Source organism: Leucopleurus acutus (genome assembly GCF_964270905.1).
Source record: "Leucopleurus acutus genome assembly, chromosome: 7".
In the NCBI taxonomy this organism is placed as follows: Eukaryota; Metazoa; Chordata; class Mammalia; order Artiodactyla; family Delphinidae; genus Leucopleurus; species Leucopleurus acutus.
In genome coordinates, this window is record NC_139150.1 from 32,811,449 (window position 1) to 32,828,288 (window position 16,840).

Here is a 16,840-nt window from a genome sequence, read left to right on the forward strand (position 1 = left end):
TACTTAATTATCTAAAGATGCTTGTTGCCTTTATATATGAAAAATCTTGGCTCATCTAAAGAATTTTGGGTAACAAGCAATGTTATGATATTCCATTGCCTTCTGGTATTTAAAAAAAGGAAAAAATCTGAACTTTTTTTTTCCTTTTATAGGTAACCAGTGTTCACTTGTGCTGAATGTGTGCACAATTTTTCTTTATTCTTGAAAACTGATAGTTTTTTCATTATATATATTTGGTTAAGTATTTTTTCATTAATTTTACATAGTATTTCTTCTCTCTTCTGTCCTTTTGCCTTTTTCTGGTTTTATGCTAAGCATATTGGATCACCTAGATCTGTCCTCTATGTCTCTTAATTTGCTCACCAACTATCTTTTTCTCTGAATTGTAACACAATTTCTCAAGTTTGTCTTGCTTTAAGCTTGTCTCACACTTGACAATAAAGTTACAACATCCAGTCTGCTGTTCACTTTCAATACTGCATTTTTAAAAATAATTCATCAATTGAGCTTTTCATCTGAAAGCGATCTTAACAACTGTGAAATGTTCTCATTTCATTGTGAACAACTGAAAACAGACCTTGGACTGTCTGAAAGTTCTTCCCTAACATGTTGTAAGTGTATTTCATAGGATGACATCTACTCTCATTTATCCAGTTCAGTTCACTTCTTTTGAACCATGCAATCTTTCCATTTGATAAATTTTTTTGCTGTCTGATTATCAGGGACCTGGGAATGAGGTACTTGTGTATTTTAGCATTAAAAATAAAGTGAGCTCTTCATAAGGTTTTGTGAGTCTCCATTCTGATATTTCAAGCCATTTCAAATAATGGAAATGGGAAATTCTGGAATTATCATTCTCCTTGTCATATTAGAATTGCAGATGCCTATATAAAAGAAAAATTACAGTCTGACAGAGCTTTGCCACAGGGACCTTCTCTATCATGCTGAAGATCTGGTTTTACTTTGCTGTTATCACTCGAACTAGGTGGAGGACTGCCTTCCTTCTACAACTGGCAGGACTGGCCCTTTTCCTCTGAGCTACAGCAGTGCTTCCTACTTTAATTAGCATGATGCCTAGACCAACTCTGAGTGGAAAGTGAGCACTGAAAGCAGGTGCTTCCTAAAGGAGAATTGAGAGTTTGCCCCTGTAGCCTAGCCTCACACCCAGCCCCTCAGCTTAAGGTATTGGTGGGATTCTGCAAGAGGGTCTTTCACCTACTTCTTTTCCTATAGTTAGTCAGTTCTTCACTAGTCTGTTATAATCTGCACTATAAACTGCAGAGTTCCTCACAACTATAGGCAAGTGGGTGGCATTTCTTCCATTAATTCTCTTAGCATTAATATAGGTTTTCCTCATTTTTGTATTCCTTTGATTATTATAGTAGGTATTTTGGATTTGGGGAAAGTGTCAGAAGAGTTAAACAGCTGAGCTTAGACTGGCATCTTAAATCAGAACCTTAAAATTAATCTAATCCTAAGCATTTATGAAGCTTTCAAATTCCTGGCTCTTCCAGGACATTTTAAAATGTAAACTATGGTGAAGGACCAAAAACGTAGAAATCGTATATAATAATTTATACATAAAGATCATAAGGCAAGGTGATATTACAAAATGAAGGCACCTGGACTGTTTAGTGCTGTTCTCAATTCCCTCCCATTACTGACTGCTTTAAAAGACTGGAGCATTATACAAGGAAAAAATTTCACTCTGAGGACATATTGCTATGGTGGGCTTTATCAGTATTCTCTAAAGAGGCTACCCTTTTAGGCACAACAGACCTCAGAGAAAGTATCTTGGAACCACCTTCTCAACACACACGCAGGAGTCAGGATCTTGGCTACCCTTATAACTCTACTACTTTGGACAAGTTACTTCTTGCCTCTATACTGAATAAACTGGGATAGACAATTTCTAAGATCCCTTCCAGCTCTAAAATCATAGAGTCTAAGAGCTTTTCTTGTAGTATCAAGAAAAAACTTATATAACAACTTACCAACAGTTGGGAGTTCTATTTTATTGCAGTGGTCCTGATTGCAGCAATATGTTGTAGTAACAGACCCAGTTTTTGAAGATGGTGCACATACAAATGGCCTGTCTCGTGGAATTAGGTCGGTTTCAGCTATACACATGCTATTATGTATAACTTTGTCTGTGGTCTCTGTGACAGAGACAAAGCAGAGCCCATCTGTGACACAAGTAAAATTGTCTTTTGTACAAAGGTGGCAGAAACACTGTAATGCTGGAGGGAAAAGAAAAGATCCTGTCAGAAAAAATTCTCAAGGTTAACAATTTTAAATTATCCCATATTCTCTGTACTAATACATTCCTGATTCTATTATAATTATACAACTTCTTTGCTCTGTTCAAAAAACCAAACTCTTTGTTAACCTGAGAAGTTCCAAATTCTGTTAAGAAGCACACATATGTAGGAGCCAAACATGTTGAAATTTGGACCCAGGCTTTTTCCTAAAACTTTTGGCTTCCAAGTATAGAAAAACTGTTACGTGCAATTTCATCAATGTAAGGCAAGCATTTGCCCTCCCATTTGAAACAAAGTACACTGAAATTTATAAAGGTTATACTTATTCTTATTGGTCCAAAACTAGGCATTCATATATTCCCCCGACTGGGGAGCAATGTGAAAATACTACCACCTCCTCACTGTAGGTTGGAAATGTCAGGGTAAGTTTATGGTAATGGAGTAATGGAAATAGATTTGTATTGAGCCAGACATTCCTTTCTCCTTTGCAAATCCCCAAAAGACATGTATCTTCTAACTAGGATTAGGGTACTTTCTCATAAGCAAGGTAACAATACATATGTGCTCCAATCACACAGGCAACTGGCTACAGAAATGACTGGAGAAACACTAGCTCCATGCCCACTTTTATCTATTTGATATTTATACTCAACTTAAGGGAAGTCTTCTAATTATCACCAACACCTTCCCATACACACACACAACCTTTCACTAAGCTCCAACAAGATTAAGTGTTCCCCATACACTGCTTACCAGAACTGTTATTTTTTCCTCTCCCTCATGATCCACATCTAAAACTAGGCCTGGTACACAGCAACATTCAAAAAGTGCTGAATGAGTGACAGATCACTAGGATCTCATGAAACAACAAAGCACACATATGTCCTTGAGTCCAATCAAACTTTACATGTTGGTAAGGGAAAGGGAAGAGTCCAGGTTTGCAGAATGGCCATCTGTGATGAGAGGCCTACTGTAACTAGAAAAAGAGTGGCTAGGCGGGCAGGCCAGAAGAAAGCTAGCTAACTCTGAACAGCTAACTTGGTGTGCAGGAAAGGGTTCACTCAGCAGGCCCAAGTTGCTCAAACCTTACACATCCCCAAGAAAGGCCTGTCTTCAGGACTGGCCCTGTTCCCAGTTCCTGGGAGATGAGCTCTGACACCTTGAAATATTTTCCCTGATAAGAATGCTGCAAACCCTTTGTGACTGAGCCCCAGTAAAAACCCTGGACACCAAGGCTCTGGTGAGCTTCCCTGGTTGGCAACACTTCACATGTGCTGTCATACATCATTGCTAAGCTATGGAGTGCACCTGTGCTACTGCACTGGGAGAGGACATCTGGAAGCTTGTACTGGGTTTCTCCTGGACTTTGCCCCATGAGGTGTCCCTTTTCCTTTAGATGATTTTAATATGTATCTTTCCACTGTAATAAATAAAAACCATGAGTATAACAGCTTTTCTGGGTCCTGTGAGTTCTTCTAGCAAATCATCAAGCTAGAGGATGGTCCTGAGGACCCCTAACTCACTTGCTAAACCCAAACTCAAGGAATATCAGCATTACCTCAAGCAGCTGCTTCCTGGTTCCTAGCTTAATTAGCATGCTTGTCTATTATCTTTACAGACCAGCGAAGCTTTACCTCAATCATTATAAAAATTATTTTCTTTCTCCATAGATAATTCAGTTCTTTAAACTAAATCCTCCCAAGCATGAAGAGAATTCAAGAAAATTATAAGAAAAAGATACAGTTATAATCTAACATTTAAAAGACTGTTAAAAGAGACAGTAGCTTATTCATGGTGAGGTTTGGCGGTGATTGTAGGTTCCCTGGGTATAATTTCCTAAGGAGGGATTCTGAACCGGGAATCCACGGACTGGCTTCAGGGATACAAGGATCCCATGAAACTGTAGGCCAAATGTTGTACGTATTTACCTTTTCAAGGAGAAGGTTTATAGCTTTCAACAGAACCACAAAGTGGTCTATCACCCACAAAAAATTAAAACCACCACAGGAGATTGTCATTATTCTCTCCCGAATCCTCTTTACTCATGATTAGTCATTCAACCAATGTTTTCTAAGCATTAGCTTTAACAGCTGCTCTACCAAAAGCTTAGTATACAAAAATTTATAACTCATGGTCATAGCCCTTGAGTAGCTCCAACAACCCGTGAAGGAGAACATTACAATACACTATGGTAATCGCTATATATAAAAATACTACCATGAATACCTCTCCCTTTTCTATGATCTTCATGGCTCCCTTAGAGTATATGAAATAAGAGCTAAACAGTGGGTCTAACAATGAAAACTTCTACTTTGGGGTTCCAACTTATTGCTCACATTACAAATGCTATCCTGGGCCATACACGTCTCATTATTATGATAATCATGTCTTTCATGACCTTGGTCTTTACACATACTATCTCTCTGCCTACTTGAAACCACCCTCTCATCTTTTAAGACCATATTCAAACAAGATCTTTTCCATGATGTGATCTAAACCTCTCCCCTACCCATAAGACAACTGGGTGACTCCTTTCAATTTTTTCCCATAGCCCTCTTTGCATACCTTTAGGTTAGCACAAATCAATCTATTTACACTTTGCCGTTAAAGTGTCTCTCATTACATTAAGAAGGGCCAAGATTTAAAATTTGTTTTATTTTCCCATCTTTGAATCCTGTACTCCTAGGCAGTGATCAGCAAATTATTTGCAAGGGAGACCTTCAAGATGGCAGAGGAGTGAGATGTGGAGATCGCCTTCCTCCCCACAAATACATCAGAAATACATCTACATGTGGAACAACTCCTAGAGAACACCTACTGAATGCTGGCAGAAGACCTCAGACTTCCCAAAAGTCAAGAAACTGCCCATGTACCTGGGCAGGGCAAAAGAAAAAAGAAAAAACAGAGACAAAAGAATAGGGACAGGACCTGCACCTCTGGGAGGGAGCTGTGAAGGAGAAAAAGTTTCCATACACTAGGAAACCCCTTCACTGGCTAAGACAGGGTATGGTGGGAGGGAAGCTGTGGAGCCATGGAGGAGAGCACAGCAACAGGGATGCAGAGGGCAAAGCGGAGAGATTCCCACACAGAGGATCAATGCCAACCAGCACTCACCAGCCTGAGAGGCTTGTCTGCTCACACGCCGGGATGGGCGGGGGCTGGGAGCTGAGGCTCAGGCTTTGGAGGTCAGATCCCAGGGAGAGGACTGGGGTTGGCTGCGTGAACACAGCCTGAAGGGAGCTAGTGCGCCACAGCTAGCCGGGAGGGAGTCCGGGAAAAAGTCTGGAACTGCCTAAGAAGCAAGAGACCATTGTTTCAGGGTGCGAGCTGCGGCTATCAGCATGGACACCAGAGACAGACATGAAATGCTAAGCCTGCTGCTGCAGCCACCAAGAAACCTGTGTGCAAGCACAGGTCACTAACCACACCTCCCCTCCCAAGACCCTGTGCATCCTGCCACTGCCAGGGTCCTGTGATCCAGGGACAACTTCCTTGGGAGAATACACAGCGCACTTCAGGCTGTTGCAACGTAACACTGGCCTCTGCCGCCGCAGGCTCAACCCGCATTCTGTACCCCTCTCTCCCCCTGGCCTGAGCCAGAGCCCCCTAATCAGCAGCTCCTTTAACCCCGTCCTGTCTGAGCGAAGAACAAACGCCCTCAGGTGACCTACATGCAGAGGCAGGGCCAAATCCAAAGCTGAACCCCAAGAGCTGTGCGAACAAATAAAAGAAAGGGAAATTTCTCCCAGCAGCCTCAGGAGCAGCGGATTAAATCTCCACAATCAACTTGATGTACCCTGCATCTGTGGAATACCTGAATAGACAATGAGTTATCCCAAAATTGAGGTAGTGGACTTTGGAAGCAATGATATATATATTTTTTTCCTTTTTCTCTTTTTCTGAGTGTGTATGTGTATGCTTCTTTGTGTGATTTTGTCTGTATAGCTTTGCTTTTACCATTTGTCCTATGGTTCTGTCTGTTTTTGCTTTTTTCTTTTGTTTGGTTTTAAGTATAGTTTTTAGTGCTTGTTATCATTGGTGGATTTGTTTTTCAATTTGGCTGCTCTCTTCTTTTTTTTAAATTACTCTTTAATTTTTTTTATTTTTAATAATTATTTTTTACTTTAATAACTTTATTTTATTTTATTGTTTTCTTTCTTTTTTTCTACGTTTTCGTCTGAGCTGCGTGGCTGACAGGGTCTTCATGCTCCGGCTGGGTGTCAGGCCTGTGCCTCTGAGGTGGGAAAGCCGAGTGCAGTACATTGGTTCACCAGAGACCTCCCAGCTCCATGTAATATCAAATGGCAAAAGCTCTCCCAGAAGTCTCCATCTCAATGCTAAGACCCAGCTCCACTCAACGACCAGCAAGCTACAGTGCTGGACACTCTATGCCAAACAACTAGCAAGAAAGGAACACAACCTCACCGATTAGCAGAGAGGCTGCCTAAAATCATAATAAGGCCACAGACACCCCAAAACACACCACCAGATGTGGACCTGCCCACCAGAAAGACAAGATCCAGCCTCATTCACCAGAACACGGGCACCGGTCCCCTCCACCAGGAAGCCTAAACAACCCACTGAACCAACCATACCTGCTGGGGGCAGACATCAAAAACAACGGGAACTATGAACCTGCAGCCTGCGAAAAGGAGACCCCAAACACAGTAAGTTAAGCAAAATGAGAAGACAGAAAAACACACAGCAGATGAAGGAGCAAGGTAAAAACCCACCAGACGTAACAAATGAAGAGGAAATAGGCAGTCTACCTGAAGAGGAATTCAGAATAATGATAGTAAAGGTCCAGAATCTTGGAAATAGAATGGAGAAAATACAAGAAACGTTTAACAAGGACCTAGAAGAAATAAAGAGCAAACAAACAGTGACGAACAACACATTAAATGAAATTAAAAATCTTTAGAAAGGATCAATAGCAGAATAACTGAGGTAGAAGAATAGATAAGTGACCTGGAAGATAAAATAGTGGAAATAACTACTGCAGAGCAGAATAAAGAAAAAACAATGAAAAGAATTGAGGATGGTCTCAGAGACCTCTGGGACAACATTAAACTCACCAACATTTGAATTAGGGGTCCCAGAAGACGAAGAGAAAAAAAAAAGGGACTGAGAAAATATTTGAAGAGATTATAGTTGAAAACTTCCCTAATATGGGAAAGGAAATAGTTAATCAAGGCCAGGAGCACAGAGAGTCCCATACAGGATAAATCCAAGGAGGAACATGCCAAGACACATATTAATCAAACTATCAAAAATTAAATACAAAGAAAACATATTAAAAGCAGCAAGGGAAAAACAACAAATAACACACAAGGGAACCCCCATAAGGTTAACAGCTCTTCTTTCAGCAGAAACTCGTCAAGCCAGAAGGGACTGGCAGGACATATTTAAAGTGACGAAGGAGAAAAACCGGCAACCAAGATTACTCTATCCAGCAAGGATCTCATTCAGATTTGATGGAGAAATTAAAACCTTTACAGAAAAGCCAAAGCTGAGAGAGTTCAGAACCACCAAACCAGCTTTACAACAAATGCTAAAGGAACTTCTCTAGGCAAGAAACACAAGAGAAGGAAAAGACCTACAATAAGAAACCCAGGCTTCCCTGGTGGCGCAGTGGTTGAGAGTCTGCCTGCCGATGGAGGGGACATGGGTTTGTGCCCTGGTCCGGGAAGATCCCACATGCCGTGGAGCGGCTGGGCCCGTGAGCCATGGCCACTGAGCCTGCGTGTCTGGAGCCTGTGCTCTGCAACGGGAGAGGCCACAACAGTGAGAGGTCCATGTACCGCAAAAAAAAAAAAAAAAAAGAGAGAAACCCAAAACAATTAAGAAAATGGGAATAGCAACAAACCTATGGATAACTACCTTAAATGTAAATGGATTAAATTCTCCCACCAAAAGACACAGACTGGCTGAATGGATACAAAAACAAGACCCGTATATATGCTGTCTACAAGAGACCCACATCAGACCTAGAGACACATAAAGACTAAAAGTGAGAGGATGGAAAAAGATATTGCATGCAAATGGAAACCAAAAGAAAGATGGAGTAGCAATTCTCATATCAGACAAAATAGACTTTAAAATAAAGACTATTAGAAGAGACAAAGAAGCACACTACATAATGATCAAGGGATCGATCCAAGAAGAAGATATAACAATTGTAAATATTTATGCACCCAACATAGGAGCACCTCAATACATAAGGCAAATACTAACAGCCATAAAAGGGGAAATCGACAGTAACACATTCATAGTAAGGGACTTTAACACCCCACTTTCACCAATGGACAGATCATCCAAAATGAAAATAAATAAGGAAACACAAGCTTTAAATGATACATTAAAAAAGATGGACTTAATTGATATTTATAGGACATTCCATCCAAAAACAACAGAATACACATTTTTCTCAAGTGCTCATGGAATGTTCTCCATGATAGATATCTTGGGTCACAAATCAAGCCTTTGTAAATTTAAGAAAATTGAAATTGTATCAAGTATCTTTTCTGACCGCAATGCTATGAGACTAGATATCAATTACAGGAAAAGATCTGTAAAAAATACAAACACATGGAGGCTAAACAATACACTACTTAATAACGAAGTGATCACTGAAGAAATCAAAGAGGAAATCAAAAAATACCTAGAAATAAATGACAATGGAGACACGACGACCCAAAACCTATGGGATGCAGCAAAAGCAGTTCTAGGAGGGAAGTTTATAGCAATACAATCTTACCTTAAGAAACAGGAAACATCTCGAATAAATAACCTAACCTTGCACCTAAAGCAATTAGAGAAAGAAGAACAAAAAAACCCCAAAGTTAGCAGAAGGAAAGAAATCATAAAGATCAAATCAGAAATAAATGAAAAAGAAATGAAGGAAGCAATAGCAAAGATCAATAAAAGCTGGTTCTTTGAGAAGATAAACAAAATTGATAAACCATTAACCAGACTCATCAAGAAAAGAAGGGAGAAGACTCAAATCAATAGAATTAGAAATGAAAAAAGAGAAGTAACAACTGACACTGAAGAAATACACAAGATCATGAGAGATTACTACAAGCAACTCTATGCCAATAAAATGGACAACCTGGTAGAAATGGACAAATTCTTAGAAATGCACAACCTGCCAAGACTGAATCAGGAAGAAATAGAAAATATGAACAGACCAATCTCAAGCACTGAAATTGAAACTGCGATTAAAAATCTTCCAAAAAACAAAAGCCCAGGACCAGATGGCTTCACAGGCAAATTCTATCAAACATTTAGAGAAGAGCAAACACCTATCTTTCTCAAGCTCTTCCAAAATATAGCAGAGGAACACTCTCAAACTCATTCTATGAGGCCATAATCACCCTGATACCAAAACCAGACAAGGATGTCACAAAGAAAGAAAACTACAGGCCAATATCACTGATGAACATAGATGCAAAAATCCTCAACAAAATACTAGCAAACGGAATCCAACAGCACATTAAAAGGATCATACACCATGATCAAGTGGGGTTTATCCCAGGAATGCAAGGATTCTTCAATATACGCAAATGAATCAACGTGATACACCATATTAACAAATTGAAGGAGAAAAACCATATGATCACCTCAATAGATGCAGAGAAAGCTTCAACAAAATTCAACACCCATTTATGATAAAAACCCTGCAGAAGGTAGGCATAGAGGGAACTTTCCTCAACATAATAAAGGCCATATAAGACAAACCCACAGCCAACATCGTCCTCAATGGGGAAAAACTGAAAGCATTTCCATTAGATCAGAAGCAAGACAAGGTTGCCCACTCTCACCACTCTTATTCAACATAGTTTTGCAAGTTTTAGCCACAGCAATCAGAGAAGAAAAGGAAATAAAAGGAATCCAAATCGGAAAAGAAGAAGTAAAGCTGTCACTGTTTGCACATGACATGATACTATACATAGAGAATCCTAAAGATGCTACCAGAAAAGTACTAGAGCTAATCAATGAATTTGGTAAAGTAGCAGGACACAAAATTAATGCACAGCAATCTCTGGCATTCCTATACACTAATGATGAAAAATCTGAAAGTGAAATCAAGAAAGCACTCCCATTTAACACTGCAACAAAAAGAATAAAATATCTAGGAATAAACCTACCTAAGGAGACAAAAGACCTGTATGCAGAAAATGATAAGACACTGATGAAAGAAATTAAAGATGATATAAATAGATGGAGAGGTATACCATGTTCTTGGATTGGAAGAATCAACATTGTGAAAATGACTCTACTACCCAAAGCAATCTACAGATTCAATACAATCCCTGTCAAACTACCACTGGCATTTTTCACAGAACTAGAACAAAAAATTTCACAATTTGTATGGAAACACAAAAGACCCCAAATAGCCAAAGTAATCTTGAGAACGAAAAACAGAGCTGGAGGAATCAGGCTCCCTGACTTCAGACTATACTACAAAGCTACAGTAATCAAGACAGTATGGTACTGGCACAAAAACAGAAATATAGATCAATGGAACAGGATAGAAAGCCCAGAGATAAACCCACGCACATATGGTCACCTTATCTTTGATAAAGGAGGCAGGGATGTACAGTGGAGAAAGGACAGCCTCTTCAATAAGTGGTGCTGGGAAAGCTGGACAGGTACATGTAAAAGTATGAGATTAGAACACTCCCCAACACCATACACAAAAATAAACTCAAAATGGATTAAAGGTCTAAATATAAGGCCAGAAACTATCAAACTCTTAGAGGAAAACATAGGCAGAACACTCTACGACATAAATCATAGCAAGATCCTTTATGACCCACCTCCTAGAGAAATGGAAATAAAAACGAACAAATGGGACCTAATGAAACTTAAAAACTTTTGCACAGCAAAGGAAACCATAAACAGGACCAAAAGACAACCCTCAGAATGGGAGAAAATATTTGCAAATGAAGCAACTGACAAAGCATTAATCTCCAAAATTTACAAGCAGCTCTTGCAGCTCAATAACGAAAAAGCAAACAACCCAATCCAAAAATGTACAGAAGACCTAAATAGACATTTCTCCAAAGAAGATATACAGACTGCCAACAAACACATGAAAGAATGCTCAACATCATTAATTATTAGAGAAATGCAAATCAAAACTACAATGAGATATCATCTCACAGTGGTGAATGGCCATCATCAAAAAATCTAGAAACAGTAAATGCTGGAGAGGGTGTGGAGAAAAGGGAACCCTCTTGCACTGCTGGTGGGAATGTGAATTTTTACAGCCACTGTGGAGAACAGTATGGAGGTTCCTTAAAAAACTACAAATAGAACTACCATATGACCCAACAATCCCACTACTGGGCATATACCCTGAGAAAACCATAATTCAAAAAGAGTCATGTACAGAAATGTTCATTGCAGCTCTATTTACAATAGCCAGGAGATGGAAACAACTTAAGTGTCCATCATCGGATGAATGGATAAAAAAAATGTGGCACATATATACAATGGAATATTACTCAGGCATAAAAAGAAACGAAATTGAGTTAATTGTAGTGAGATGGATGGACCTAGAGTCTGTTGTACAGAGTGAAGTAAGTCAGAAAGAGAAAGACAAATACCATATGCTAACACATATATATGGAATCTAAGAAAAAAAAATGTCATGAAGAACCTAGGGGTAAGATGGGAATAAAGTCACAGACCTACTAGAGAATGGTCTTGAGGATATGGGGTCGGGGAAGGGTAAGCTGTGAGAAAGTGAGAGTGGCATGGACATATATACACTACGAGACATAAAACAGATAGCTTGTGGGAAGCAGACGCATAGCACAGAGAGATCAGCTCGGTGCTTTGTGACCACCTGGATGGGTGGGATAGGGAGAATGGGAGAGAGGGAGATGCAAGAGGGAGGAGCTATCTGAACATATGTATATGTATAACTGATTCACTTTGTTATAAAGCAGAAACTAACACACGATTGTAAAGCGATTATACTCCAATAAAGATGTAAAAAATACATATATCTTTTCACAATTGAAAAAAAAAAGCAGCAAGGGAAAAACAAAAACATACATGGGAATACCCATAAGGTTAACAGCTGATCTTTCAGCAGAAACTATGCAAGCCAGTAGGGAGTGGCAGGACATATTTAAAATGATGAAAGGGAAAAACCTACAAACAAGATTACTCTACCCAGCAAGGATCTCATTCGGATTTGACAGAGAAATTAAAACCTTTGCAGACAAGCAAAAGCTAAGAGAAATCAGCACCACCAAACCAGCTATACAACAAATGCTAAAGAAACTTCTGTAGGCAGGAAACACAGGAGAAGGAAAAGACCTACTATAACATACCCAAAACAATTAAGAAAATGGTAATAGCAACATACCTATCGATAACTACCTTAAATGTAAATGGATTAAATGCTCCAAGCAAAAGACACAGACTGGCTGAATGGATACAAAAAGAAGACGTGTATATATGCTGTCTACAAGAGACCACTTCAGACCTAGGGACACATACAGACTGAAAGTGAGGGGAGGGAAAGATATTGCATGCAAATGGAAATCAAAAGAAAGCTGCAGTAGCAATTCTCATATCAGACAAAATAGACTTTAAAACAAAAACTATTACAAGAGACAAAGAAATACACTACATAATGATCAAGGGATCAATCCAAGAAGAAGATATAACAATTGTAAATATTTATGCACCCAACATAGGAGCACCTCATATGTAAGGCGAATGCTAACAGCCATAAAAAGGGAGATCGACAGTAACACAATAATAATAGGGGACTTTATCACCCCACTTTCAACAATAGACAGATCATCCAAAATGAAAATAAATAAGGAAACACAAGCTTTAAATGATACATTAAACAAGATGGACTTAATTGATATTTATACGACATTCCATCCAAAAATAACAGAATACACTTTCTTCTCAAGTGCTCATGGAATATTCTCCAGGATAGATCATATCCTGGGTCACAAATCAAGCCTTGGTAAATTTAGGAAAATTGAAATCATATCAGGTATCTTTTCCGACCACAACCCTATGAGACTAGGTATCAATTACAGGAAGAAATCTGTAAAAAATACAAATACATGGAGGCTAAACAATACAGTACTAAATAACCAAGAGATCACTGACGAAATCAAAGAGGAAATCAAAAAATACCTAGAAACAAATGACAATGAGAACACAATGACCCAAAACTTATGGGATGCAGCAAAAGCAGTTCTATGAGGGAAGTTTAGAGCAATACATCCCCACCTCAAGAAACAAGGAACATCTTAAATAAACAACCTAACCTTATATCTTAAAGCAATGAGAGAAAAAAGAACAAAAAACACCCCAAAGTTAGCAGAAAGAAAGAAATCATAAAGATCCGATCAGAAATAAATGAAAAAGAAATGAAAGAAACGATAACAAAGATCAATAAAACTAAAAGCTGGTTCTTTGAGAAGATAAACAAAATTGATAAACCATTAGCCAGAATCATCTAGAAAAAAAGAGAGAAGACTCAAATCAATAGAATTAGAAAGATTAGAGAGATTACTACAAGCAACTATAGGCCAAAAAAATGGACAACCTGGAAGAAATGGACAAATTCTTAGAAAAGCACAACCTTCCGAGACTGAACCAGGAAGAAATAGAAAATATAAACAGACCAATCACAAGCAATGAAATTGAGACTGTGATTAAAAATCTTCAACAAACAAAAGCCCAGGACCAGATGGCTTCACAGGCGAATTCTATCAAACATTTAGGGAAGAGCTAACACCTATCCTTCTCAAACTCTTCCAAAATACAGCAGCAGGAGGAACACTCCCAAACTCATTCTACAAGGCCACCATCACCCTGATACAAAAATGAGACAAAGATGTCACAAAGAAAGAAAACTACAGGCCAATATCACTGATGAAAATAGATGGAAAAATCCTCAACAAAATACTAGCAAACAGAATCCAAAAGCACATTAAAAGGATCATACACCATGATCAAGTGGGGTTTATCCCAGGAATGCAAGGATTCTTCAATATATGCAAATCCATCAATGTGATACACCACATTAAGAAACTGAAGGATAAAAACCATATGATCGTCTCAGTAGATGCAGAAAACGCTTTTGACAAAATTCAACAGCGATTTATGATAAAAACACTCTAGAAAGTAGGCATAGAGGGAACTTGCCTCAACACAATAAAGGCCATATATGACAAACCCACAGCCAACATCGTTCTCAACAGTGAAACCATTTCCACTAAGATCAGGCACAAGACACGGTTGTCCACCCTCAACACTATTATTCAACATAGTTTTGGAAGTTTTAGCCACAGCAATAAGAGAATAAAAAGAAATAAAAGAAATCCAGAACAGAAAAACAGAAATAAAGCTGTCACTGTTTACACTGTTTACTAATCCTAAAGGGGCTACCAAAAAACTACTAGAGCTAATCAATGAATTTGGTAAAGTAGCAGGATACAAAATTAATGCACAGAAATCTCTTGCATTCCTATACTCTAATGATGAAAATTCTAAAAGAGAAATTAAGGAAATACTCCCATTCACCATTGCAACAAAAAGAATAAAATACCTAGGAATAAACCTATCTAAAGAGACAAAAGACCTGTATGCAGAAAACTATGAGACACTGATGAAAGAAATTAAAGATGATAACAAACAGATGGAGAGATATACCATGTTCTTGCATTGGAAGAATCAACATTGTGAAAATGACTCTACTACCCAAAGCAATCTACAGATTCAATGCAATCCCTATCAAACTACCAATGGCATTTTTCACAGAACTAGAACAAAAAATTCCACAATTTGTATGGGAACACAAAAGACCCCGAATAGCCAAAGCAATCCGGAGAAGGAAAAACAGAGCTGGAGGAATCAGGCTCCTGGACTTCAGACTATACTACAAAGCTACAGTAACCTAGACAGTATGGTCCTGGCACAAAAACAGAAATATAGACCAATGGAACAGGATGGAAAACCCAGAGGTAAACCCACACACATATGGTCACCTTATTTTTGATAAAGGAGGCAAGAATATACAATGGAGATAAGACAGCCTCTTCAATATGTGGTGCTGGGAAAACTGGACAGCTATATGTAAAAGAATGAAATTAGAACACTACCTAACACCACACACAAAAATAAACTCAAAATGGATTAAAGACCTAAATGTAAGGTCAGACACTATCAAACTCTTAGAGGAAAACACAGGAAGAACACTCTATGACATAAAACACAGCAAGATCCTTTTTGACCCACCTCCTAGAGAAATTGAATAGAAACAAAAATAAACAAATGGGACCTAATGAAACTTAAAAGCTTTTGCACAGCTAAGGAACCATAAACAAGACAAAAAGACAACCCTCAGAATGGAAGAAAATATTTGCAAATGAAGCAACTGACAAAGGATTAATCTCCAAAATTTACAAGCAGCTCATGCAACTCAGTATCAAAAAAACAAACAACCCAATCCAAAAATGGGCAGAAGACCTAAATAGACATTTCTCCAAAGAAGATATACAGATAGCCAACAAACACATGAAAGGATGCTCAACATCACTAATCATCAGAGAAATGCAAATCAAAACTACAATGAGGTATCACCTCACACCAGTCAGAATGGCCATTATCAAAAAATCTACAAACAGTGAATGCTGGAGAGGGTGTGGACAAAAGGGAACCCTCTTGCACTGTTTGTGGGAATGTAAATTGATACAGCCACCATGGAGAACAGTATGGAGGTTCCTTAGAAAACTGAAAATAAAACTACCATACGACCCAGCAATCCCACTACTGGGCATATACCCTGAGAAAACCATAATTCAAAAGGAGTCATGTACCACAATGTTCATTGCAGCTCTATTTGCAATAGTCAGGGCATGGAAGTAACATAAGTGTCCATCAACAGATGAATGGATAAAGACGATGTGGCACATATATACAATGGAGTATTACTCAGCCATAAAAAGAAACGAAATGGAGTTATTTGTAGTGAGGTGGATGGACCTAGAGACTGTCATACAGAGTGAAGTAAGTCAGAAAGAGAAAAACAAATACCGTATGCTAACACATATATATGGAATCTAAAAAGAAAAAAAAATGGATACGAAGAACCTAGGGGCAGGACAGGAATAAAGACGCAGACGTAGAGAATGGACTTGAGGACACAGGGAGTGGGAAGGGTAAGCTGGGACAAAGTGAGAGTGGCATGGACATATATACACTACCAAATGTGAAACAGCTAGCTAATGGGAAGCAGCCGCATAGCACAGGGAGATCAGCTAGGTGCTTTGTGACCACCTAGAAGGGTGGGATAGGGAGGGTGGGAGGGAGACCCAAGAGCGAGGGGATATGGGGATATATGTATATGTATAACTGATTCACTTTGTTATACAGCAGAAACTAACACACCATTGTAAATCAATTTTACTCCAATAAAGATGTTAAAAAAATAAAGTAAGGGGCTTCCCTGGTGGCGCAGTGGTTGAGAGTCCACCTGCTGATGCAGGGGACACGGGTTCGTGCCCCGGTCCGGGAAGGTCCCACATGCC

General features: G+C 38.9%; 1 protein-coding gene across 3 annotated transcripts in view; it reads right to left on the reverse strand.

Annotated features, from left to right (window-relative positions):
* TGFBR1 (transforming growth factor beta receptor 1) overlaps positions 1-16,840 on the reverse strand; it is a 91,733-nt gene that overhangs the window by 28,670 nt on the left and 46,223 nt on the right. For all 3 annotated transcript variants that reach the window (XM_082842777.1, XM_082842776.1, XM_082842775.1), the window contains exon 2: positions 1,995-2,240. In XM_082842777.1, the coding sequence (XP_082698903.1) occupies positions 1,995-2,130 (136 nt within the window). In that variant the 5' untranslated portion in view covers positions 2,131-2,240. The remainder of the gene's footprint in view (positions 1-1,994; positions 2,241-16,840) is intronic.